This window comes from Herpailurus yagouaroundi, unplaced genomic scaffold (genome assembly GCF_014898765.1).
Source record: "Herpailurus yagouaroundi ecotype Mexico unplaced genomic scaffold, PumYag 208, whole genome shotgun sequence".
Classification (NCBI taxonomy): domain Eukaryota; kingdom Metazoa; phylum Chordata; class Mammalia; order Carnivora; family Felidae; genus Herpailurus; species Herpailurus yagouaroundi.
The window spans coordinates 162,011-187,375 of NW_024412439.1; the positions used below are offsets into that span (position 1 = coordinate 162,011).

Sequence of the window (25,365 nt, forward strand, 5' to 3'; positions counted from 1 at the left end):
GGGAAACAGGAGAAATGGGAGAAGCCAAGCAATGGTGCGTTTCTGCCCCCTGGCCCGGGGCCTGATCCTGGGGAGCTCTGGGGTGTAGGTTATACTCCGGAGTATTATCCGGAGGGGATCCGGTATGAGACCCCCTGATGGGGGTCGGCAGCCTCTGGAGCCTCTGGTCCCCACGCGTGGGGAGCTGAAGCCTTCCAGGCCCTCTGTGATTCCCACCCCATCGACCTCTTTCCCCAGCCTGGGCCTGCCCTCCTCATCCAAACAAGATGAACAAGGACAACCCCAAAGATACCCCCCTGGAACCCTTAGCCAGGAGTGCTGGCAGATGCCATGAGACCCACAATTCAGTTGCCCAGTAAACCACGCCGGCATTTGCCCAGAGAAAGCAACAGGGCCCAGCACACGGAGCTCAGGATGTGGAGAATCAGAGAGGTGCAGGGACTTACCCAAGGCCACACAGCCGAAGCGGAGGGACTGAGGTGGGTGGGTGAAGGGCGGAGCGATGTAACAGAAAAGCCTATGGCTGTGAGAATCTGTGGGGAGCTGGGGGAGCTTCTGGGGGCAGGGTGGCCCCATGTGGGGTAGGGAGAACCCCTGTAAAGACTTCAGGTGGCATTTACTGAGCATTTCCGCGGACTGACAACCTGGCCTCTGTTAGCATGGGCTTTCCCCGGTAATTCACAGAGGCGCCACCTCCTTCGGAGCGCCCCGCAGCAGACTCTGAGAGAAGGATTCGGGAGCAAGGAAATCCTGGGAAAGACCCACAGGGAAGCGAGAGCCGGGCAGAAAGGAGCCGATTTAGGTGCATTCTCAACACAGTTCCCCGGGGCTCCTGGCTCCTGGAGCTCTGTCCAGCTGGGGAAGCCTGGGACAGCGATGGCCCGTGTCTTGCTCTCTCCAGCAGCACACTGGCCACAGAAAGCTCCTGGGCAGAGCCCTGGAGCCTGAGGCAAAGGACAGGCACAGGGGCCCCTGCGGCGGGTAGGTAATTTCATTCCCCCACATAGAGGGGAGGGGCCGCTCCTGGCCACACGGGCCACCCTGGGAAACACTGTCGGCCCAGGTCCGTTTGACCCAGGGCTCCAGAAGTTCCCACTCGTTCCAGCTCTTCCTCCCTCTTACTCCTGAAAATAGCATTTGCCAATGTTTTGCGACCCGTGTGCTTTCTTCATTTTAACAGCTTCAAGACTTGAATGACTCGGAGCTTTTCATTTACACATTGGCATTACATTTACTCGGCTCCATTAACCCACTCTGGGGCGGGGAGGGAGGTCTTCAAACACCTGAGAGGAAAAGGGCAACTGAGTGGCCCGGGCCGGCCCCCCCCCCCCGCCCCCGAATGGGGCTGGACTCTCCCTCACTCACCAGCCCTTAGAGCCACGCTACCTGAGTTTGGATCCCAGGCCCAGCCCTCACCACCTCTGTGACCTTGAACAAATCGCCTAGCATCTCCGTGCCTCGGTTTCATCATCTGTAAAATGGGAAAGGCAACAGAACCCACTTCCTAGGGCTGTTGTGAAAATTCAATGCAATAACCCACGCAAAGTGCAGGGAGAAGTGCCTGGCAGAGGGTAAGTGCTTAATAAATGCCAGATCGGCCTGTGTTTCAAAGGAGCAGAGTCGGCTGTAGGAAGGGGACTTGGACATAGACATGGCCACACCCGGTGCGATTGGGGCTGGATAGAGGGAAGCGAGGTGCTGTGGGAACCCTGAGAAAGGAGTGACGAAGACAGGAAAACCGCACAAAGGCAGAGCTGGAGGAAGTAGGTTTTGAGGGGTGAGTAGGAGTTCACACGCAGAAAAGGGAAGGTGTAGTGAATGTGTGTGTTGGGGCGGGGTGGCTGTCCCCTATCTAAACCTCTTCTTTTTTTTTTTTTTTTTAATTTTTTTTTCCAACGTTTATTTATTTTTGGGACAGAGAGAGACAGAGCATGAACGGGGGAGGGGCAGAGAGAGAGGGAGACACAGAATCGGAAACAGGCTCCAGGCTCTGAGCCATCAGCCCAGAGCCCGACGCGGGGCTCGAACTCACGGACCGCGAGATCGTGACCTGGCTGAAGTCGGACGCTTAACCGACTGCGCCACCCAGGCGCCCCATCTAAACCTCTTCTTAATTGAGAGGAGCTCCTGTGTAGAGTCCCAGGTAGGCAGCATCCTGTCTCCCCCTGCAGAAGCTGAAACGACCAGACTTTGGTTTGGTGCATAGGCCACTCCTGCCTGGGACTTTGAAGCTTAACACGGGGCAAGGGCCATAGTGGAGTCCTGGCCCAGGCTGGCTTGGATGCCCAGGCCCCAGTATCTTCCTCAGTCACTGAAAGTCCTCACATCCACTGGGTAAGCCAGTGAGACTGAGCTACGAAATCCCCCCTTTACCCCGGGTGGACAGTCACCTTCTGTTGCTTGCAACCAAGAGTTCTGAAGGGAATTCCTGGCAGAAAGACCAGAACGAGACAGAAATGGAAAGGAGGACATCTCCAGCGATCCTGACCCTTGCCCCCACCCAAGGCCCCACCCCTAAAGCCTGCCCCCCCTCCCAAGCTTTCCTCACCGACATTCACTGAGATCATACAAGGAGGCAGGCTGGTGGGCGGACGGACCTCTCCACTCCGTCACACAGGCAACAAAACTGAGCCCTGAGAAGTAATCATTTGCTGAAAGTTGCCCAGAGATGGGAAGGCCCAAGTAGGCTCTGATGTAGGGTCAGACACCTGGCCAGGCTCTGCACCTGCTGCAGTCAGAGGCGCCGGGACCCTGAATTGGGCACCTGCCATAGAAGCCCTTGGATTCTTACAGTCCCAGGACAGATGCTGAGGCCAAGGTTTAAAAGGCAAGCCTCTCTTCACCATGGCCACATATCCTGGGGGGACTATGGAGAATGGGGTTTTAGTTTCAAGGCAATTGTGAGACAGAATGGATTTGGAGCCTGAGGAACACAGTGCCTGGTGCTCATCATCCACTGACGTGGCCCGAGAAGGTGCTTAAGAACAGGAACCAGAGGGACAGGTTCATTAACTGAGCACCTACTGTGTGCCAGGCCCATGATGTCCCTCCGGGGTTTCATGGAATCCACCTACAATCCAAGATCAGTGTCAGCACCCCCAATTTGTAGAGAAGGCAACTGAATCTCGGGAGGTACTGTGACATCTTCAAGGTCACACAGCTTCGACAGAGTCAAAGCAGGGCGATCTGACCCAAGAGCTGGGGACGGGGTAGGAGGGGGTAGATAAACCTTCACGGGGGCATGGAGCAGGACTTTGATGACAAAAAGGCATTTATGTAGCAGAGACGAGGACATTTCAGGAAAAGTGTTATTGTTCTTAGTGCACGTCTGACCGTGTCTCTCCTCTGCTTAAAATCCTTCGACAACACCCCTTATGCCCTGAAAGTAAAGTCTAGAGTCTTTGCGTGGCCTGCAGGACACCATGTGATCTGCTCCCAGCCCTCGATTCTCTTCAGCGGCACCAAGTCCCCTCCCTCCTCAGGACCTTTGCACAGACTGCTCCTGGAATGCTCTCTCCATTCCTCGCCTCCTTAATTCCTTCTCCAACTGCTGCCCCCTTACGTGGAGTCTTCTGAGGCCGTAGGCTGTCTCCCATGGCCGGTACCCAGTAAGGGTCCCACCCTCATGTCTCCCCTTTTGTTTCACGACGCTGACGGCGTGCATACTCATAGCCATACATCTGGCAAAAGTTGGCTCTTGGGGGAGTGACAAAATGCTTAGGTGGTGCAATTATTTGTGGCCCCCACATGGCGAAATCTTTATTCCTTCATACTGTGTCTCTCGTTCAGGAGAAATTACATTTAAATAATTTACCTAATTAATTGAATTTAATTACTTAATTATAATTAAGTTTAACAAAGGTAAATGATTTAATTAATTAATTAATTTAATTTGATGCTTCTCCTTAGGGAGTGATGATGTAAAACAAGTAGGAAATGCTTCTTTAAGCATCTGTGAGTTTGCCTTGTGCTGTGTCTGATGCCCTGGCGGAGCTCACTGAGGGCAGGCCCAGGTCGGCCTCAGCCCTGCTGGAGCTCCAGTTCTAGAACACTGCCTGGCACACGGCGGGTGCTCAGACAACCCCTTCCATGCGCCGAGCCCTGCAGCGAACAATCCAGACGAGGCTCTGCTGCAGGGAGTCCCCACTGAGTTCCCTTTGCCTGGACCCTCGGGCAATGGGGAGCCGTGGAAGGGAAGGACTCCCTGAACTGGTGCATCCCAACAGAGGTCACAGCTGCTGCCGCCTCCTAAGCCTCCTTCCACCCAAGTCTCTCCGCGAGGCCAGCCCAGGACGAGAATAGAGCAGCCCACGGCTTCAGCAAGGCTGGCGGGGGCGGATGCAGCTAAACCTGGCTTTGGCAGGTGGCTCCCTTGGGTAGGGCCAAGCTTGGGCCGGGGGTGGGGAGTGGGGCAGGACTCCAGGGTTTCTGGGTTCACCCAGCTCTGCCTCACTGTCCGGGGGGCGCGGGCAGGACCAGACCCTTGCTGAGCCTTCGTAACCTCCAGGAGAACCCGAGTCCCCTGGGTGTGAGGATACACGGGCTATGATAAACATAGCACAGCTGATGTATATATAGACCCTCCCACCTGGTTTCCAAAAGGATTCGAAACGGCTTTCACAAGAGGCGAAGAAATGAACATTTGCAGCGTGCCAGGGTTTACACATGAGGCGCTCACGTCACAGGCCTCAGGGAGTAGAACCAGGACAAGTAGAATCTCTGATCCCTCCAGGAAGCACGTCTAAAGGGGAATGAGCTCCCCATCGGGGAAAGTGTGCAAGCAGAGGCCACAGACCCTAGGTGGGGGGTTTGGCTGGGGAAGGATCGGTACACGGATGAAGGCTGGGCCAGATGCTAAGTCCCTGCCGGGAGAGGAAACGATACCAGCCCTGCTTGCTCAACCTCCGCCCCTGCCCACGGGCAGCCAGGGATACAGCCCAAGATGAAGCTGGGCGTTGGGAGCCGTTTGCTAGCCCCTTCCCCCTTCCCTGGGCCAGCGTTACCCAAACAGGCTTAAAAACTGGAGCAGGGGAGTAAACCTTAATCACGGTTCTTGGGACTGCCCTGCTAAAGTCTGCAGCGTCACTGGGAGTCCTGCCTCCAGACACGGAGCGAGGCAGCTGATGTTTGGGAGACACCAACTGAGCCCTGGGTGCCCAGCTCTCGTTGCTGCTTGCCGTGTGGCCTTGAGCTCTTTGCTTCCCTTCACCGAGGTGCAGGCTCCCCACTCAGTACAATGAGGGGGTTACCTTGCTCCTAGAGAGCCCTCCCAGGACTGATGCCCCAGAATAAATAGAACTGTAGCCCCCACCCTCACCCCCCAAACCTCGGCACAGTTCTGGCAGGGCTGGGCTCCCAGGACCCCACTGCCTTGGTTCTAGGTTCAGCCTTGAGGCCAGAGGGCACCTTCCCCGCATCTGCCCTTTCCTCTGTCATTGCCAGACCCTCCTGGCCCCATTCCAAGCTCTAAACAAGACAGACCCATCCAGGCCCTAGAAGAGCTCATGGTCTAGTGGGAGAGGTGGCCAGTGGGCAAAAATGTAAATAAATAAACGTGAAGAATATAAGCTAGGGTGAGGGGATAGAGTGACAGGGTGGTCAGGGAGGCTTCTGTCAGGAAGCCGCATGTGAACAGAGATATTTGAGCCAGCCAGGAGGACATCTACGGAGAGTGTTCTGGGCAGAGAGAAGAGCTGGTGCAAAGGCCCTGAGGTGGGTCGAGGTTTGGTGTGTTTGAGCACCGTGTGGCTGAAGCTCAGAGAATAAGTGGGAGCGTGTTGAGAGGGCAGGCCAGCTGGCATGGGCATTGTGGGCCATCAGGAGGTTTGGACTGGGGAGGGGAGGCGGGAGCCACAGCACAGTTCTGAGGAGAGGAGAGACTGGGCTGATATTTAACAAGGGAGGCTGCCTCCCTGGCTTCCAGAAGGGAAGTCACCAAATCTTCCTTCTGGGGCTGCCTTCCCATTCCCAACCAGGCCCAAATGCTGCATTTTAATGCTACCTAATGAGGAGGCTCTCACAACTGTGATTGAAACAGAAAGTCCACGTGCCTCTGCCATCTGTCTATCAGTCCAGAGAGACTCATTAACTCCAGGGATAGGCACCTCTGAGTGCCTGCTGCCTGGAGGGAAATGGAGACATCCAGCCCTAGCAAAAGGGCCTCTGACCTCCACGTCACAGCCTGGGGACAGGGAAGAGGGGGCCCTGCCACTTTCAGTGAAGAGCAGGCAGGAAGCCTTCACTGAGGTCATGGGTTGTATAAACCGTCCAGGGCCTGGGGACTGAGCAGGTCCTTTGTAAATGTCAAAATTATCTGCATACTGGCTTCCCTTGCTCAGATGCCTGAACACCCTGTAAAAGCTGAAGGATCCCATAAACAGTAATGGAACCTGTAAACAACTGGTGTTTGCACTCATATGCAAACTCTAAAGTGCTTTCCAATGGGGAGAGTGCTTGGTAAACTACCTGGTAAACTACAAAGTGCTTTATAATCCTGTACAGTTTTGCAAATGTAAATTACCCTGTAAACGATTTTGTAAAGAGCCTCCAGGTCCGCACAGCGCGAAGTCCTTTGTACACTGTATCACTCTCTGTAAACCGTAGAGCGATTTGCCAGGTATGGAGGGGGGTGCACCCATGAGCTTCTGTAGACGAGTCAGGCCTGTACCCTGTCACTCTGCATCAGCCCCAGACCCCCCAACAGGGCCCATGTACGCAGGGAGAGGGGTGGGTGAGCACAGGCGGGCCAGACAGCTGATGGTGCAGGGAGGGAGAACTGTGCTGAGAGGGTCGGACGCCGGCGCTGACCCCTGGCCCACCCCGAGACCCCGCCCCGGGGCTCCAGAGCCTCGAGTGCGGATTGGGGTGTGGGGAGTAGAAGGGGAGGGCGGGGCGCTCCGAGGCCGGGCGGGGCTCAGGGGACACAGGGTCAAAGTCAGGGTTCTGCCGCCTCCTGGCGGCAGCAGGAGGAACTACTGGGGCCGCGCCCCTGGGACTCAGGGTCCGACGGATCCCGTGCGCGCACACATGTCTACATTCGCGCGCGCGCGCGCACACACACACACACGTGCCCGCGGGCCGATCCGCGCACGCGCAGACGTCCACGCGCGCACCTACACACAGAGCCTCAGAATTCATTCACTCCCTCATCCTTTCCTTCGTGTATTCATTCATTCTCCTTTTCATTCAACAAAGGTTGACAGAATGCTTGCTAGATGTCAGCACTGGGGACGGAACAGTGGCAGGTCCAATCTACCCAGATAAAGTTGATAGAGATTAGCTACACTGGCTGGACCAGATGTGGGGAGGCCTCCCTGAGGAAGGGACATGGCCAACCAGGAACGGTGGTGGGGTGCCAGGCAGCCACAGGATGGTGGGGGAAAGGGATTCCAGGCAGAGGCTCAGTGGGTGCAGAGGCCAGAGCGGGGAGAGGGAGGGAGGCGCACAAAAGTGCCTTGAAATGATGAAGTGCTGTGCCAGGGAAGGGTTAATAGGCAGAAACCTGTCCCAGACTGGGGACCAACTTGGGGACAAAAACCAGACCTCACTTCCGGCTGAGCCGAAGATGAGAGGCGTGTGCACGAAGGCAGAGTAGAGATGGATCCCAAAGGGATCAGTGCCTCCTTCTGGGAACATGCCCCCATTTCCCATGGAGGACGAGGGAGACCTTGCTCTCAGACCCTGAGAGGTGGGTAGGTAGGCGGACTCTCCCGTGTGTTTGTTCCTCCTGGCCCGTGATTGGTTGGAGGATGACCATGTGACCTCTTCCTAGCTAAAAGATCAGCCCTGAGACGGGGGCTGGAACTTCACTAAGCTGGGGGAGCCACTGGGTCCTGACTTGCCCTCATGAGGGAAGCATGAAGCCGAGACAGAGGAAACAAAGCTAAGCTGGACACAAATTCCTCGGGATATTAACCAGGTTCCTGGATCTAACTGTGCCTGAAGCCAGACACAGTTCTTATACAAGCAAATACATTCCTGTCTGCTAGGGAGGGTGTCAGCCCTAGCCCAGGCCTCAAGGATCACAGGATCAGAGAGCCCCACTGGACCCTGGCAAGGAGGCCTTCCTTGAGCTGCCCCCCCCCCCCCCCCACTCTCCTCAGAGCCCTCTCCAGGGGGCCTATACCTGTCCCCAAGCCTCAGTTCCTCCATCTCCCAAGGTGTGTGGCTTTGAGCAAGTCACTTCAGCTTTCTGGGCCTGTTTTCTCCTGTGTGAACCGGGGAGAACAATGTTACCTGCGACAGGAACACAACACCCTCGAGGAGGTGAGTGTGCCAAGGCTGATGCAACCTTCAATGGCGGCGGGACGGGCCGTTCCCCCAGTGGATCGGGCCTGTGTCTGCTCTGTCCAGCATCCAGCACAGGGCCTGGAGCCTTGTCTGGGAGCTTCCGTGTCCTCACATGGGGAAGGGCCTGTCAAGTGCAGGGCCCTGGGGAGTTCAGCAGGCACCCCCTCCCCCAATCACACTCCCCTGGCCCTGTCCCAGGACCAAGGGGTCCTTCCGTGGGCACAGATCTTCACCAAGGAGTGGGGCTCGCCGCTATGACACATAGTCTCACACAACCTGTGTCCCACTTTTTTTCTTTTTTTTTTTTTTTTAAATTAAAACAACAATCAGGTAACTGCCCCAACCCATCAGGGAGAAGACCCTGGGCAGTCTTTCTTCAAAAAAATATATTTTTTCTTTTTTTTTTTTTTTAAACAACACCAAAAGCAAATCCACAGCCCCTGTTGAGCCGGTCCCCAAGGAGAGTGAGCTAGACAGCTCCCCTAGCACCTCTCTGAGCAGAGACCTTGGGCCCGTCCCCCTAGACCCCAGCCTGAGCAGAGGCAGGGGTTCTCCACCTGCTGGTCCCTAGGGGGTGAGAGAAACGTGATCGGCTCCAAACCATGCAAGAGAAACCAGGCAAACCCACAAAGCAAGAGAAAAAAAAAAAAAAAAAAAAGAAGATAATTAAAAAAAAAAAGTGAAAAAAACCCCCCCCCCCCCTCCCGAGGCAGTGGGCGGGGCTAGGTTGAGCCCGAGTGCCCTTAGAGGCCCTATTTGCCAGTGCTGGGGTGAAGGCTCGGGCGGCTCTGTCCTCGCACTCGTGGGGGCTCTGGCGGATTCACATGGCTCATCCCCCGATCGTGTCCCCCACACTGATGCCAGGACAGAGGTGTGGCCACCCTAGGCCAAAGTGTGCAAAGTCCATTCGGTCAAGAGATAAAAAAATATACAACTTGGGTGGCATCCAGGGCTTGGGCCAAGGCAGCTTCCCGAACACAGGCACTGGCTGCCTTCTCTGCGAGGGGCAGCGGGGTCCGGTGGAGGCCATCCAGGCCCCTCCAAGTCCTGGATCTCGGGGGCTGGAGACTTGGGGTCCTTGGAGCAGCAGGGGCAGAGGCACTGGTGGGGCCCACGCGGGCCTGGCTGGGGGCTCTGGCGGTCTGGTTCTTTGGCACTTGGGACCAATGGCCTGTTGCCAAGCCAGACACGAGCAGCCCCCTTGATTCTTCCCCAAACACCCAAGGCCGGGCTGGCAGTAGCTTATGGGTGTGGGCAAGCACTGCCCTGGCAGGGAGGGCTGTGGGGCGCTGGAGGGCCAGAGCGGAGTCCACGGCCCCACCCCCTACGAGTCCTCCCCCAGGATCTCCTTCACAAAGGCAGCAATGTCCGTCTTCTTGGTTTTGTGCAAGGTGAAGAAAGGGTGCTCCTGGTGGGACAAGAGAGGGCAGTCACCTCGGGTAAGGGTGAGGAGGCGAGGTGGAGACGCCCCTACCTCCCCAAACCGGCCCCAACCCCTGGGTGCTCCTCCTGCCCAGGACACCTCTCTCCTGCCTGGCCAACTCCTACTCATCCTTCTAGGACCTCCATCTTCAGGGAGCCCTCCTTCTAGAGACAGGTTGACGGCTTCCTCCTCGGCCCTCCTGCAGCCATCCCCTGGCCACACCACACTCCCTTTTCCCCACACACGCCAGGCCTCCAGCCAAGCGCAACGCCCTCTCCAGCAGCAAATAAATCCTCATTCACCCTTCCAAACCCAGTTCACATATCACCTCCTCTGTGAAGCCTTCCCTGATGCCTGGGGATAAAATGGCTCGCCTCCCGCCACCGTGCACCACGCCCCGCCCCTCCGCCCTGTGTGTCAGAGCGTGGCCGTGTGCCCCTCCACGGGGCCTGGTGTGGAGGTGGGGGAGGGCGCCAGGGTACGTCCGAGCCAACGGCTGCACACCTGAAGGAATCAAGACAGAGGCGGGCCGAAGGCGCTGCCCATCTCTGTGCACAGGGAGGCAGCCCCCTCCCCAGAGCCCCGCCAATCCACTGCCCGTGCCCCCCGCACTTACCATCAGCTCCAGGTAGCTCATGCGCTCCGCGGGGCTCTTCCTCAGGCTAGGAGAGAACAGGGCAGGCTGAGCCAGGCCGGCATAAAGGAGGTCTCTAGGCCGGCCGAGCCAGGGCGGGCTCACCCCTAACCGGGCACTTAGAACACACGTGCTCCTGGGGCAACGGCAAGGAGGGGGCGGCTATTCGGGGGCGGGGGGCCGCCGCCCGGGGGGGTCCTGAGGATGGAGTGGGATCTGTGGGTACAAACTACAGAGACTTGGACGAACTTCCCTTGCCTCTTGGGGTATTCGTTTTTTTGTCTCTAGAGAGGTCTAGGGAGTTCTCAATGACCCCAATACCAAATGACATTGAGATGCGATAGTTAACAATCGTGTCCTCAGTATCCTGACTCAGAAGGGAAACTCCTTATCACGGGTCTTGGGAGAGGGGAGGCCTCAGTGTAAGGGATCAAGGTGACCAGGCACTCTGTTTGTGGGGCTCATTTGTTTTTGGTCTTTCTTAGTTTCTAATAAAAGAAATAAAGAATACAAATTTTCCTCTGAGTTGTTCTTTGCCCACGACACACAGATATGTTGATATGTTCTTTCACTTCTGAATACTTTGTATTTCTATTTTTCAAACCTCCTTCAAACCCCAAGAGTTGGTCACAAGAATTTACTTTGAATTTCCACGTATCTTTTTCCTCTTCAGTTACGCACTTTTTGTTTGATTTAACTACAGGCAAAGAACATGACCTATATGACTCTGCCTTTTCCCTTCTCCCCGTTTCCTTTGTAATCTCTAACACGATATATATTTTTTTACACGAAGCTCACACGGGCATTCTTTAATTTGGTACAAAGTTCTCAACAGCAATAAAAGCAACTCTGTTAACGCTGTTCAAATCCTCCATCTGTTTTTTGTTTGCTTTTTCGGTCTACCTGGTCTGTCCATCTCTAGGACTGTCCCCCTCTAGGACTCTCCACCTCCGGGACTGTCCACCTCCAGGACTGTCCCCCTCTAGGTCTGTCCACCTCTAGGACCACAGTTTGCCAGATTTTCCTCGTGTTCTATTTCTGCCTTGCATATTTTGAGGCTATGCTGTTTGGGGGTTTATCTGCTCAAGGAGAAGGGGGCCAGGCGAGGGAAGAGCGGGAATCTGGCCGGGGCAGGGAGGGGTGCTGACCGGGGCTTGGGGAGGCCCCAGAGCCACCGCAGGGCCGCTCACTCACCACTGTGCGGTGAAGTCCACAAACTCGGGAGAGAAGGAGTCAGCTGGGAGCTGGGGAGATGGCTCCTCCACAACCTGTTTCAGCTGCTGGAACGGGGTCCCCCAGGATTCATAAGGAAACCGTAGAATGGCCATCTCGATCTGCGGTGGGGACAGTGGCACGGGGTCAGATGCGCCCACACTCTGCACCCGGAGACAGAGCATTTGGGGAAACCTGCCTGTCTTGGCTTGGCGCCCCAAGCCGGGCCACAACACGGGTTGTGAGAGCCGGGGTGACATCAACAGCCGGTTCCTGTAACCCAGCCGGCAGAGACCACAGCTCACGAAGCAAATCTAGGCCCAGGCTGTAACTGGCTTGAGTGACATCGGGCTCTTAAACAATCTAAGTGCAGAAAGTTTTACGTAAAAACCCAACTTCCAGCTAGTCTGGAAAAATCAGAGCAGCCGGCGACCCTGGGACACCTGCCCCAAGGCAGCCGTCGGCAAAGAACTGCCACTCCTCTCCCTAACGTCTCCACAAGGTCTAAGTATCTGCTGCCACTTATTTGGACAGTTGTGGTTATGACAGAGCAGGCAAATGGGAAATGGAATTATTCTCAGAAGCCGATCTCTCCCCAGGGCTGTAGACGGTGAGGCCGACACTTGGTCAGCTACTTCGTCTCTGCAACAGCCCCTCAGGCCCGTCGAGAACTGAAGTTTGCAGATGCCCCTCCTCCTTCTCCCTCCCCCACCCCCACCCAGCGGTGTCCTGCAGGACCCATTTCCAATGCCTCCTCCTCCAGGAAGATCTCCCAATCCCTGCTGACTCCCTGGACACATGGCCATGGTGGCCTTGTCCCTCCTCCTGAACCCGGGCCTGCCTGCAGGTGACATCAAGGCCACCTGGCCTCGGCACCCGTGCCAGGCACCTAGTTGGTGGGAAGTCATTTGTGGAAAAGACCAGCTATCTTACGATAAACTCTGGGTTCCGAGTTTGACTGCCAAGATAAAAAAAAAAAAAAAAAAAAATCAGGTCAGCCCAGGCCCCCGCCTGGAATAGCACAGAGACTGCTCACTGACAGGCCATAATCACCATAATGAACACAAGAGACCTCGGCTCAAACCAATGCTTCGTGTTGGCAACTCGCGCCTGAACAGATCACTAATTATTGTGCTAAGAAAGGGCCTTCCCATTAGGCTCAAGGCCCCTTTCCAGCCAAGACATAAATAAAAACTCTCAGATGGAGGGTGTGCGCAATCCAGCGGGAATGGTGGCGATCCTGTGTGTATTTTCACGGGACAAATTCAGGGTGCTTTTTCCTAGAATGTGCACCGATTCCAAGCAGCAGAAGTGAGGATCTGCTACGGGCTTCCAGGGAAGGACCCTGTGGCCTACTAGAGCTCATAATTAGGAAAACAGAGGACGGTCCAGACTCTTGACCTCGTAATCCTTTTTCCCGGTAATTTTTTCTTAAGAGCGCAAAGTATGAAACCCAAAACAAAACAGCCTCTGGGCACAAAAGTGCACGGTGTGGTGTGATCTGTAATAGTGAACATTAAGAAGCAGTCTAAACACCCAGTGCCGGGGACTGGCCTGCCGCAGGGTGGCTGAGTCTCGGCCGTGCCCGTCATTCAGGTGTTCACATGATCGGCACTTGATCAACACTCGTTACGGCCCAGAGCCTTCCCAATATCATGCCATATCTATATGTTCTGGCTGTGGTCAAGTGCCCGCAGAGGGCCTCTCGGGGTGGGCTCAGAGCACTGGAGAAGACCACCCAGAGTGACAGGCCCGGCGCACAGTGCTTCACTGGCTGGTCACTCCCCCAGGTCGGCCGGGGATTTCAAATGGAAAGAAAAAACCAGAAACGAACGAGTGAAACGCCTCACATTAGGGACTGAGTAGATGGTGGCAGTTGGCTGTGGAGTCTCTCGAAGAGATGCCTACAGGGATTTGTAACTACCCAGAGGAACACGAGTGATGAGATGCTAAGTGAAAAAAGTGAAATAAAAACCATAGAGGTTTTTTAGAAAAAGGCAAAACATCTAGAAGGAAACGCACAACGTTGGCAGCTGACAGCAGGAAGAAGGGGCTGTGTGTCTTTGAGAACAGTCACACTGATTTTTCTTCCCCCTTTTATTTTTCTTCTGTATTCTTAGATGTTGTTCTATTACTTTTGTAACTTATGGGGGGAGGGGACCTAACCTGTACCAAGGCAGCCAGTTCCCTAAGCTGCTATTACAGCTTCTCCTGTGAGCACCTGCCAGCCCCCCCATCTAGACCTGGAGTTTATTCCTCCTTGAACCTGGGCTGGCCTGTGACACTATGACCAACAGAATGAGGCAGAGGAGACACTATGCCAGTCCTCTGACAAGCACGTAAGAGCTCTCCCCTCGCAGAAGCCACCACAAAAGACTTCAACTACCCTCCCCACCACGTTATGAGGAACCCGGCGGGCAGTCAGCCAGGAGGAAGCTGCGTGAAGGCCCCACGTTTGCAGAGCCCTCTTGGACCTTCCACTCCAGCCCTGACCCCCAGCCAGAGCCAAGTGTAGTGGAAGAACTGCCTGGCTAACCCGGTCCGGAATACAGAAACAGCAGAAAAAATAAACTATTATTGGTTTATGTCACTAGGTTCAGGTCCACTTTGTTACGCAGCATTTGCTAACTGAAGTACGCACTAAGCACGCACTTGCCCAAGTTCCACCAGAGACACCAGAACGTCACCGGGATGCGGTGGGTCCCCAGTAATGACAGATGGACACAGATGGATGAGAGGGAGGGATGGATGGGGGGGAGCAGGGGTGTGTGTGTGTCAAGCGGTCACGAATGGGGTCTCTAACATCCAGCCAGTTCTGTGCAGTCTGTACATCCTGCAGGAGTTTGCTCTTATTTTTTTTTTTAACTCAGGAGGTGAGAAGCTCTTATCTGCAGGCACAGCGTGCACCTTTAGGCTCTGACTACTCCTCTCTGCTCCAAGAAAAAACACACTTGAGTAAAAAACGATCGTGTTGGCACTATCAAGCAAAACCAAAGGCATCACCCGATTCTGTGTCTCTGACAAATGATTTTGATTTTGGACCTTTCCTGGTTATTGCACACAGACACAGCTTACCAGTCACAGCGAGGAGGGGGAACAGGATGATAAAACTGCATTATCGGTAAGATCCAAAACATCTACGGTGATCCTGAACTCCCGCCTCGCCCTTTTCTGATCTCCCCTCGATTCTGGCCCCCAGGCAGATACTAGGCACACCCCACCTCAGGGCCTTCACCCAGAAAGCCCTGTGGGTTCCTCCCACACCTCCTCAGAAGATTAATGCTGCTCCACTCGTACCTGAATCTCTCCTCTCCACGCCCCTTCCCACGAGGTATTTTACTGGTTTGATTTTTGATTACCAATTATACCCTGTCCCTAAGAGCTGGCGGCCAAAAGGGCTGGGACAGGGAGGGTGCTGACACCAAGCAAACATCAAGGGCTAATCCACACGCCAGACACAAGCCATCAGTCCCAATGGTTGGGATCGGAATAGAGGCTGATGACCCCTCAGCCAACTGAGTCAGTCCCGTGTGCATACTGGGGCCACCATGACAGTAACCTTTGCCCAGGTATTCTTGCAGGGGGGCGGGAGGGGTACTCGCATCGTGGTCTTTTTCCTGTCCCTTCAGCCCATTCTCCACATGGGTACCAGAAGGGGCTTTCTAAAGAAATATATAAATAAACCTTGACCTACACCGGAGCCAAGCCCTGACTCCGGCAGGAGCAGGCGTTGGCTGGGCAGTTCTAGAAAGAGCATGCAGCACACGAGCCCCGCCCTCCTCTTGGACCTCGTGCAGCCACCCCGGCTCCGCCGGGCACCTGCCCCACCCCACCCAAGCCCCCACAGCCCAGGACTGAGAGCCCACTGCCCCATCCTACCACACTCAAGGAAATGCACACGGACCTCACAAGCAACAAACTTGTTGCTATGACAAAAAAAATTTTTTTTTCTTTTAATTTTTGCCATTTTGCTTTTCAAATTATTTGGGTACCAGAAGCCCACTTAACTTGGACTTGCCTGTGATTTCTCAACAAGCACAGTGAGCTCTGGAGAAAGTCTAACGGACAAATTATCACAAGCCATCAAGAACTTTCATGAAGGACATACCTCCCCACTAGGGAAGGACCTAATGCCATCTATAGGTATTCTCTTAAACATACCATAACTTTTGATGGTACATTTTCTTCTCAGACTGTGAAGCCAACACTTTTTTCCATGCCTAAACCATCTGATGGGCCCTCCAAAAGCTCATGGACTGGGCCTGGCCCCACCCTGGCCCCGCCCGACCAGCAAGGGCTGGACCCAGTTCCGAGCAGTACCATGGTGATGCCGAGGCTCCAGACGTCGGACTTGACGTTGTAGCCCTTCTGGTTCAGCTCCGGGTTGATTCTCTCGGGCTGTAAAAGGGACCAGTGAGACATGAACACACACACCCGGGTGAGGGGCCAGAGGAGGGGCCGCCCAAGGTTCCCTCGGCTGGGTCTTGCCTCTCCCACCCCAAACGGAGGGGTCAGTGTTCATCCTATCCCACTCGCCACCCCCCATGGGGCAGGTGAGAAAACTGAGGCCAGCGAGGGCCAGGGTCTTGTGGTGAACGCCCAAACCATGCCTCGCAGCTACCCCCGCCCAGGCCACTGGGACAGACTTGGGACCCACAAAGATACCACAAGCCACCACCATGTGGCTGTGTATGAAACTTATCACCCAAACGGGCACTTTGGAGCACACCTAATACCCGGGGTAAAGAGGGGCTCTGGCCACCCCAATGGACAGAGGACATGGCCCGACGATGAGCTCCCAGGCACGTCCCTCCTGAACCTCAGCTGTGGTTTGGGACCCGGAGCGGTGTGGGGACCACTCACAGCCATGTAGGGCTTGCAGCCAGCATCCAGCGTCTTGGCCACAGAGTCCACCAAATAGCCGCTAATCCCGAAGTCGCACATCTTCACATGACCCTCCTTGTTGATGAGGACATTGGACGGCTTCACATCTGCCAGGGACAGAACACACCTTTTTCTTCATGTGGGGTTGTGAGTCTCCGCTGGAGGCCAGCAGGCTCCTCCTACGCCCCAGTCACCCAAGGGGCACATGATACCAGGGAGTGGATGAGAGATAAGGCTCTGAGAGGCTCCGCTCCAGGCCAAGGTCACAAAGATGGAGGCAGCGAAGCCAGAACGTGCCCTAGTCACCGGCCACGAGTGGGGAAGGAAGTGAGTCTCTACCAGGACCTCGTCTCCGTGTCCACCATCAGCACTTTGGACACAAGGTCCAGGGGCGAACCTCACACCTGCCGGGCAGCCCCACAGCCAGACTCGGCCTATTTCCTGGTATAACCTCTAGCTCTGGGGTCCTCCCGGGCTGGGGATTTGGTGGGGCGGAGCATCACTGACAGAAGCCAGAAATCACCCGAGCGTCTATGCTGAGAGGTCGGGAGGTTCGGCCAGGAAGCACAGGGCAGCAGCAAAAACACAGGAGAGGCGCATGAAAACACGGAGCCCACGCCATGACTCGAGGCCCACACAGAGCATGCCACGGGGCACGCAGCAGGGAATCGTCCAGCAAAAGCACACACAAGACACATGTAAACCGGCATGCTTTCCTGTGTGCGTCAGGATAGAAATGCATAGGAAGAGAACCACAGGTTCCATACTGAACCACCACAGGGGTGACCTGGGGCCGGAGCTGGGATGGCGACTGAGTGGTCAAAGCAGGCCTGGTCTAATTTAACTTTGTAAAAAACAGTACGTCTGGGGGCGCCTGGGTGGCGCAGTCGGTTAAGCGTCCGACCTCAGCCAGGTCACGATCTCGCGGTCCGGGAGTTCGAGCCCCGCGTCAGGCTCTGGGCTGATGGCTCGGAGCCTGGAGCCTGTTTCCGCTTCTGTGTCTCCCTCTCTCTCTGCCCCTTCCCCATTCATGCTCTGTCTCTCTCTGTCCCAAAAATAAATAAACGTTGAAAAAAAAATTAAAAAAAAAAAAAAAAAAAAAAAGACAGTACGTCTGGGATAGTGAACTACTCAGAACGAAAAGGAAAGAACTGCCGACACACACAGCCCCGGTGAACCTCAGAAACATTAGGCCGAGTGAAAAAGGGCGGAGAGAGGCCATGTGAATCCATTCACATGAACTTCAAGGACACGTAAAACCAACTTACTGTAGGAAAAATCAGATGAGAGGTGCAGGGGGTATGTAGGGGCGGGGGCTGACCAAGAAAGGCACAGAGAAGTTTCTGGGGGTGCGGCAGAGGGTGGAAACATCCTGCATCCTCAAAAGGGCCAGGGTTTCATGTGGATGTAAACTCTGAACAGACTCATTGAATGGTAACTACAGATCTGAGCATTTCACGATATATAAATGATACGTCGAAGCAAATTCAGCAGCATTCCCAGGACGAATGTCCAGTTTTTGCTCCGAGCACCAGCAAACCTAAGGGAAGCATGTGGGGGCGTGGGGCTGGGGGGGGGGGGCGGGTTGGCGCGGAACCCAAGGAAAATGGTTTGGAGAGGTTGACAGTGGCCTGGACTGGGAAGCAGGCTCAGCTCCTGACCCCAATGGGCACATGACTACCTATCACCTGAGAAGGTGGCTCATCTTGGAAAAGGGGAAGGTCCACCCTCCTTGCAGGACTGGGCGGGACCGTGTATAAGTAGCCTGCAGGCCCCTCCCGGATGGTGAGTGGCAGGCACTGACCTCTGTGGATCACGGACAGCTTGCTGTGCAGATGCTCCAGTGCCCGGACGATCTGGCATCGGCGCAGGAGGAGGAAAGACAGACTGTGTTACTTCCGGTGGCATCGACAATGACAGACCAGGAAGACCCCTACCCTCGTCCACCTGTCTCCCTCTCCCATACACATGGCCCAGCCCCTCGCTACCCCAGGCTCTTGCTCCCATCCCCCCATTCACCCCGCTGTCATGGCCTTCTTGGTGCAGGCACACCCAGCCTCCTACTTTTCTCCCACCAACCCTAGAGGGCCAAGGTCTCAGGCCCAACCAAGCCTTTACCAGGGAAATGATGCACCCAAGACCCTCAGAGTCCCAGACCTGTGACCCCTCCAAGAGGCTGTCAACACCTCCTACCAGGCTATGGGGTAAAACCTAGCCCTTCTGCAGCATCCCTGGCCCCTCTCCTTCATGAGAGCCAGTGGGCTATATGCTTAAGCCATTCCCCTCAGGGAGACACAGGGGAAGCCTGGACAATTACCCCAAAGATTCTGACTCACTACCCTGGCATGGGTAGGTTTTAACGTTCCTAGATGTAGTCAAGATCGAGAAGCACCCTTTTTCCCTCTGGCTGCCAGGATGCTCAAACTCAGGGTTGCTACCCTCCTTTAGAAATGTTCAACCTCAAAAGGTGAACATTCTGAATGCTAACCTTCCCCCCAACTTAGCTTGTACCTCTATGAGCTGTCTCAGGGCATCTTTTGGCATGAGGAAGTTGCAAGTACTAAGTTCTTTCTTTAAAAATGGTCTTGGGGAATCTGGGTGGCTCAGCTGGTTAGGCATCCGCCGTCAGTTCAGGTCATGATCTCATGGTTCACGAGTTCAAGCTCTGTGTCAGGCTCTGTGCTGATAGTTCAGAGCCTGAAGCCTGCTTCAGATTCTGTGTCTCCCTTCCTCTCTGCCCCTCTCCTGCTCACACTCTGTCTCTCTCTCTCTTTCTCTCTCTCAAAAATAAATAAACGTTAATAATAGTAATAATAATGATAATAAATTGGTCTAGAAAGCTCAGGCCTGTACACAAAGGCCTAGAGGCCTGAGATCTTCCAAATCTGTGTGGCTCTGGGAGCCCCAGCCTCTGGGGTCTCCTCGCAAAAAGGCTCTGACCCAGAGTGGGAGAGCTGGGTCCCTGGAGGGCAGTTACCCAGGTTCAGGGCCACGCTGGGGACCCACCTATGCCCAAGTTATCACCATTAGGCTGAGCTCTGTGACTACTGGGGCAGGGCTGGGGCCTCTGGCTATGTAACTGGGAACCCCCCCCAGCCCCACCCAAGCCTGAGGCAATTACTTACAGACACAGCAATTTCCCCCAGGATGTCCTCTGGAATGGTCATGTTTTTATCGAGCACTTTCCGGTAGAACTTGTCCAGGGATGTGTCCATGAGCTCCATGCAGATCCACACATCTCCCTGTGGAAGGACACCTGGAGGTCAGCCTGGGTTACCTGAGGCTGCACCTGGGCCTGGACAGCCCGCCCTGGTGCCAGCGTCAGCACACGCCTGCCTCCCCCATGCCGGTCAGACCTTCCTACAGACACGTCTGCCCGCCCACCTCAGCCCACAAAGATTTACTGAGCTCCCAGCTCCACCCTTTCTGCCCCCAAAATCTTTCAGCTTCTGCTTCTCCACCTTCCATGCTTGTCCACACTACTAGGTCGGTAGTATACCCACCAGCCTTGCCCACCTCTTTTGCCTCTGGTCTCCCCGATCTGATCCCTAATTCCATGGCAGTTTTCTAGAAAGACGTGACTGAAACACACACCTAATTATGCTCCTCCCAACAAGGGCTCTCAGGATCTGGCTGCAGCTCAGCTCCATGACCCTGCCCTGCAGACCCCTCCTGACCTCAGCCACTGCGGCCCCCAACACGCATAGGTCACCCCAGCTCTTGGCCTTGATGGACGGTTCCCTTCTTCTCCTGCAAAGCCTTGCCTCCCCCACGCCCTGTTGCCCCACAAACGCCCACCTATCTTTCAGGACAGCCTTCTGGGAAGACTAGGTATGGCATCTCCTTGGGGTACCCACAGGACCCCGTGCCTCCCTGCCAACTCTGACCCAACGTGCAGTGAGGCCCAAGTGTGTGTCCTTCCCCCCAGCAGCAAGGGGATGACCAGCCTGCACCTGGCACTCAGCAGGTGCTGAGCCAATCAGACAGGTGGATAATGAGGGGCTGACTCACAAATGGGTCCACCGCACCCAGGAAAACTGGGAACCCAGTAGACGGTCAGGGAGCATCCCGCGGGAGCCCATCCTTCCGCCATGGCATCACCCCGACCCCTCTCTCATCCCACATGCAGACCTTCCCACAGACTAAGAGTCGGACCCTCGCATACCTCCATGACCGCCCCTACCTGGAGCCCCGCCCTGCCAGCCTGGAGGCCGGTGAAGCACACAGGCAGAGTGAGTGCCAGGCCCTGGGCCACATCACTTCAAACCCATGCAACCTTTCCAGGTGGACACAATTACTGGCCTCATTTCACAGGCAAGGAAACTGAGGCAGGAAGCAGGGGAGCCAGGCAGTTTGGCCTCTGGGCCTGAGCTCTCAAGACCCAGCATGTACCATCTCACTCTTGTGCCTGGCACCTGGCACCCAGGGGCGCTCAGCAAGTGTCTGCTGGGGGCCCAGCATGAGCAACAGCGGACCGCAGGCTAGACGGAGTGGGGCAGGTGTGCAGAAGAGAGGTGGGGGTGGGGCAGCGTACCCTGGCACCCACCTCCCACCCTCCCACCAGGGCCGCACCTCTCTGAAGAGGGCCCCATAGAAGGTGACAGTGTAGAAGCAGTCGACTGTGCGCATGTTGATGTCCAAGTCCATGAGCAGACGCTTCTGCTCCTGTGAGTTCACAGTGGCCCGGATCCGCTGCAGGAAGAGAGGGTTACGGTTCAGGCGCCACACGTCAGAGGGCGACCACACCACCAACCCTTCAAGGAGCTTCAAGGGGTGCCCTCAGCCTCCCCTTCAAGGCTCAGCCCCCCATGCCTCCACCAGGAAGCCTCCCAAGTGTCCCCTCCCTGACTGGCTGGGGCCCCGCTTACCTTCACGGCCATGATGGTGCCACTCTGGGCATGCCGCACCTTCTCCACCACCCCATAGGCTCCACGGCCCAGCTCTGAGATGGTCACCAGGTCATCGGCCTCCACCTCAAAATTCTTGGGGGACAGAAATGAGAGAAACCACAAGTTAGGAGCCTACCCTCGCACCTTGCCCAGTAGAGAGAGCTGGGGCAGGAGAAATTAAAAACAGCCAGTGAGACCCGGGCTCAAATCCTATACCAACCACCTTCTGCCGTGTGACCTGGGGCAAGTCACTGAACTTCTCAGACTCACGTCACCCTCTACAGAACAGGCATAGCCCCAACGTCCAAAGGCTTCCACAAGGTATAAGTAAGACCACCTCTGAAATGCCCCCGGCAGGCACAGAGAGCTCAAGAGATGCCCTTCCCTCTTGTCCCCTAGCCCATTCAGGTGGTAGGACTCAATCTTGCATTCAACCAGTATTTACTGAGCACCTACTATGTGTGAGCTCCTGGAGAGAACAGAACAAGGTCTTGCCCTCACAGTGAGCAGTGTGGCCCTAGGCCCTCTACTGTAGGGCAGACAAGAAAGGAATAAACAACTAGATGAACGGGACAGCACCCAGTGACAAGTGTCAGAGAAGGAAAATTAGCCTGGGAGAGGCTGTCAGCCAAGGGGAGGCCTCTACACTGGGGTCTCTGCCTGGAGACCCTTGGTATCTCCTGCGGGTGAGGCACCATCCCTGAGCCAGGATCTCAACCACTGGTGTCCATGCATCAGGAGGTGCATGTGAAATGCAGGTTCCCAGGTGCTGGTTCTGAGGACAGAGCCAGGAGTCTGCACGTGCCACACACCATTCCCACGGGTGAGGTGGACGCAGGCGGCCCCACGACCCAAACTCTGAGATCAGGAAACTTCACACTGCTCTGGCTCTCCAGGGCTCCACGAGGCAGGCCGACTCGCCCCAGTCCAAATGTGGCAGTCTGAAAGTGGGCAGCCCAGGGCCACACGGCCACCATCTGGAGCGTGAGGCTCCTCTCCCAAGCCCAGCTCCTTCCACCTCCCAGAGCCACCTCCAAGAGGCCCTACAGAGTCAGCGTGGGCTCATCTGTCATGAAGACACCGAGATTCAGAGACATGAAGGCCCCACCCCAAGTAGGCAGCCAGCACCTACCCTGTCTCCGATGGTGATGAAGGTCCGAGAGTCCAGGTTCCGGGGGGGTCTGTGGGGACGAAGCACACCCCATGAGCCTCGGAGAGAACCACATCCTTCCCCGAGAGAAGGAGCAAAACCAGGCTGGCACGGGAGCCAGAGACGCGTCCTGTCCCCGGGAGGCAGCGTGAGGGAGGTGGTGCTCCTCAAGGCACCTAGTCTCAGTCACTGAGCATCTGCCGTACCAGACACAAGGCGTGGCCACACAGACATGGCCGGAGCCTCGCCTTCCCATCTCTGAGATGAGTGAGAAGGGGACACAGAGCGGATGTGCGACGCCTGTGAGCCCTGTGGCCACCCCACCGGGGCCGTCCAGGACACGCTGCCCCCTGCTTGCTCCCCTCCCCTGGGCCCTCTCCAGGCTGAGCCAGGGGAAAAGCTGAGGTGGACTTACGTAGGGTTGGGTACAGGCGGCTTGGACATGCAGGATATCCGTAAATCCTTCTTCCTCTTGGATTTCCCTAAGATGGAGAGAAGGTCAGGCATCTGGTCAGCTCAGTCTATCAACATCCCCTGGGCACTCCCTAGGCCGGACAAACCTGGGGACAGAAACGGCTCAGGCCTCCGGCCCTCAAGGGGCCCGAGGTGCAGACACAGATGCTGAGGGTCAGTGTGGGCAGGGCCCTGATGAGGCCTGGAACCTCCGGGCACCTACGGGATGTTCCTGGCTCAAGCCCCACTGGCCCTCCCGGCAGTGGCCCTCAGGTCCCACTGGGCCCCGGGCAATCAGCCCCCTAAACCACCCGAGAAAAGATGGCGCCTCCAGAGTACGCCTCCCGGGAAGGTGGCTCCATTGCAGATCTGTCCCACGGGCCACACATCAGGCTGCCACTGAGCACCCGCCTCAGGGAGTAGGGCCGGGTCTGAGCAGCTGAGGTTTCTGCCGGGGCCCGGTGCTCCCACCCTAGGCGGAAGCCCTGTGTCCTAAAGTTTCTGGTAAGGGTTGAGCTGCGCCCCCTGAAAATTCATGTGCTGAAGTCCTAAGAGTGTCACCCTATTTGGAGATGGGGTCTTTACAGAGACGATTAAGTTAAAACGAGGTCATGAGGGTGGGCTGTAATCCAGTATGACTGGGGTCCTTACGAAAAGGAAATTTGGACCCAGAGACAGGCACGCACAGCTGGAAGGTGGGGAGACGCAGGGAGAAGATGGCCACCTGCAAGCCAAGGAGCTCCTAAGGATACCAGAAGCTAGGAGAGAGGCCCGGAACGGATCCCTCCCTCACAGCCTCAGAAGGAACCAGCCAGCCAACACCTTGATGGGACTTCCGGCCTCCAGAACTGTCAGACGGGAAGTTTCTGTGAAGCCCCCAGCCTGCGGTGCTGAGAAACAGATACAGCCTCCTCCTCCCACTTGTGCTGCTAACCTTGGTGGGGCGGGGGGTAGGGGCAGCATCTGAGGCAGAGAGAACTCCTTTCAGATCCCAGCTCTGCTGCCCACCCCTCTTCTGAGCCTCAATTTCCCCATCCGTCACCTTGGAACGCAGACGCCCACCTCAGGGATGGCTGGGAAGCCCGAGCGGACGCAGGCTGGGGAGTTGCAGGCCGAAGCCTGGTGCCCATTTCTGTCCCACCCCCACGAGGTTCTTGCCTTTGCTGCCCCCTCCAAGAGCACCCCAGGAAGCCCACTTCCCTCCCGAGGGCTCCGGGCAGGACTTGAGTCCCGAGGCCGCACCTCCCTCACCCTCACCCCTGAGGACGGGAGAGGGGCTTCCCTTCTCCAAGGCCCAGTGCCCACGTCTCCCGGGCTAGCTGAGAGAGCGTGGCCGGGTGCCCTAAGGAAGAATCCACATTCTGGAGCGCTGGACGCGGCTGGAGCTGGGCACAGCGGAAGAAGCTTCATTAGGCCACCCTCCAAAAAGGTACAACACCACCTCACAGTCAGGAAAGCAAGTTGAGGGACCTCAGTCAGGGAGCCCAGCGGTGAGGACCGAGGCAGGCCCGAGTCCCCAGCCCCTACTCCCAGGCAACCGCGACAAGGAGCTCCATTTTCCAGAGCAGAGAAGTAACTTGTCCAGGCCACGAGGATGTGGGTGGCAGAGCTGGGACTTGACCGTGACTCCCCAGAACCTCCCAGGGCACTTGCCAGCTCCTGCAGGAGTATCCTTCTCACCTCCCAGGCAATGCTCTGCCGTCGGCTCTGCCCTCCCCGCCAGCCTCACGAGGCCGCCGCAGACATACCACTGGCCACCCAAGGAACTGGGAACTGCCCGAGGCCCTGCACCACCTGCTGTGAGTGTGCACAGAGCACTAGGAGACCTGAGCCCCTGAAGCCACCTCTGAACTGGGTTCAGATCCAGCCTCCACCACACCGTGCCGTGCGGCCTCAGTGCCCCATCTGGGAGCCTGGCTTGGGGGCCTGGACCCCGCAGCCGGGCAGAGCCTGACGCCACTGTCAAGTGATGGGATAGGGAAGACGAGGCCCAGCCTCAGCTGTCCTCAGATGAACCACCGAGAAGTAGAACGGCCCCAGCGGGGATGGGGGTCCCAGTGTGTGCACCGGGGTGGGTGGGCAGAGCACTGGGGGTGACGGAGGCAGACACCTGCAGCCTCCCCACAGAAGCCGCCCAAGGCCCTCCAGACGCCTGGCTGCGAGGCAGGTCCGCCTGTGCCCCAGCAGCCGGCGACAGAGCCACAGTCCCAGCCAAAGGCCCTGACCCAGGGAACCCCCATGCCGACTACTAAGTCAGTACCCCAACGGCACAGTCCTCAACCCCAGAGCCGGGAGTGAGCCTGCTCACTCCATTCTGGCCTCAAATTCAAATCCCGCCTTTGCCCCTTAGAGGCTGGGTGCCCTTGGGCAAGTCCCCATGCTTCTCTGAGCCTCAGTATCCTCATCCAGACAATGGGGATAAAGAAAGCGC

General features: G+C 56.4%; 1 protein-coding gene across 1 annotated transcript in view; it reads right to left on the minus strand.

The window, feature by feature from the left end:
• Positions 1 to 8,584: 8,584 nt before the first annotated feature.
• MAP2K3 (mitogen-activated protein kinase kinase 3) overlaps positions 8,585 to 25,365 on the minus strand; it is a 29,865-nt gene continuing 13,084 nt past the window's right edge. The window contains exons 2-12 of the mRNA XM_040452966.1: positions 22,897 to 22,963; positions 22,464 to 22,512; positions 21,311 to 21,424; positions 21,015 to 21,134; positions 19,568 to 19,684; positions 18,247 to 18,298; positions 16,422 to 16,549; positions 15,879 to 15,956; positions 11,541 to 11,680; positions 10,329 to 10,374; positions 8,585 to 9,697 (exon numbers count right to left, since the gene is read on the minus strand). Of these exons, the coding sequence (XP_040308900.1) occupies positions 9,614 to 9,697; positions 10,329 to 10,374; positions 11,541 to 11,680; positions 15,879 to 15,956; positions 16,422 to 16,549; positions 18,247 to 18,298; positions 19,568 to 19,684; positions 21,015 to 21,134; positions 21,311 to 21,424; positions 22,464 to 22,512; positions 22,897 to 22,963 (995 nt within the window). The 3' untranslated portion in view covers positions 8,585 to 9,613. The remainder of the gene's footprint in view (positions 9,698 to 10,328; positions 10,375 to 11,540; positions 11,681 to 15,878; positions 15,957 to 16,421; positions 16,550 to 18,246; positions 18,299 to 19,567; positions 19,685 to 21,014; positions 21,135 to 21,310; positions 21,425 to 22,463; positions 22,513 to 22,896; positions 22,964 to 25,365) is intronic.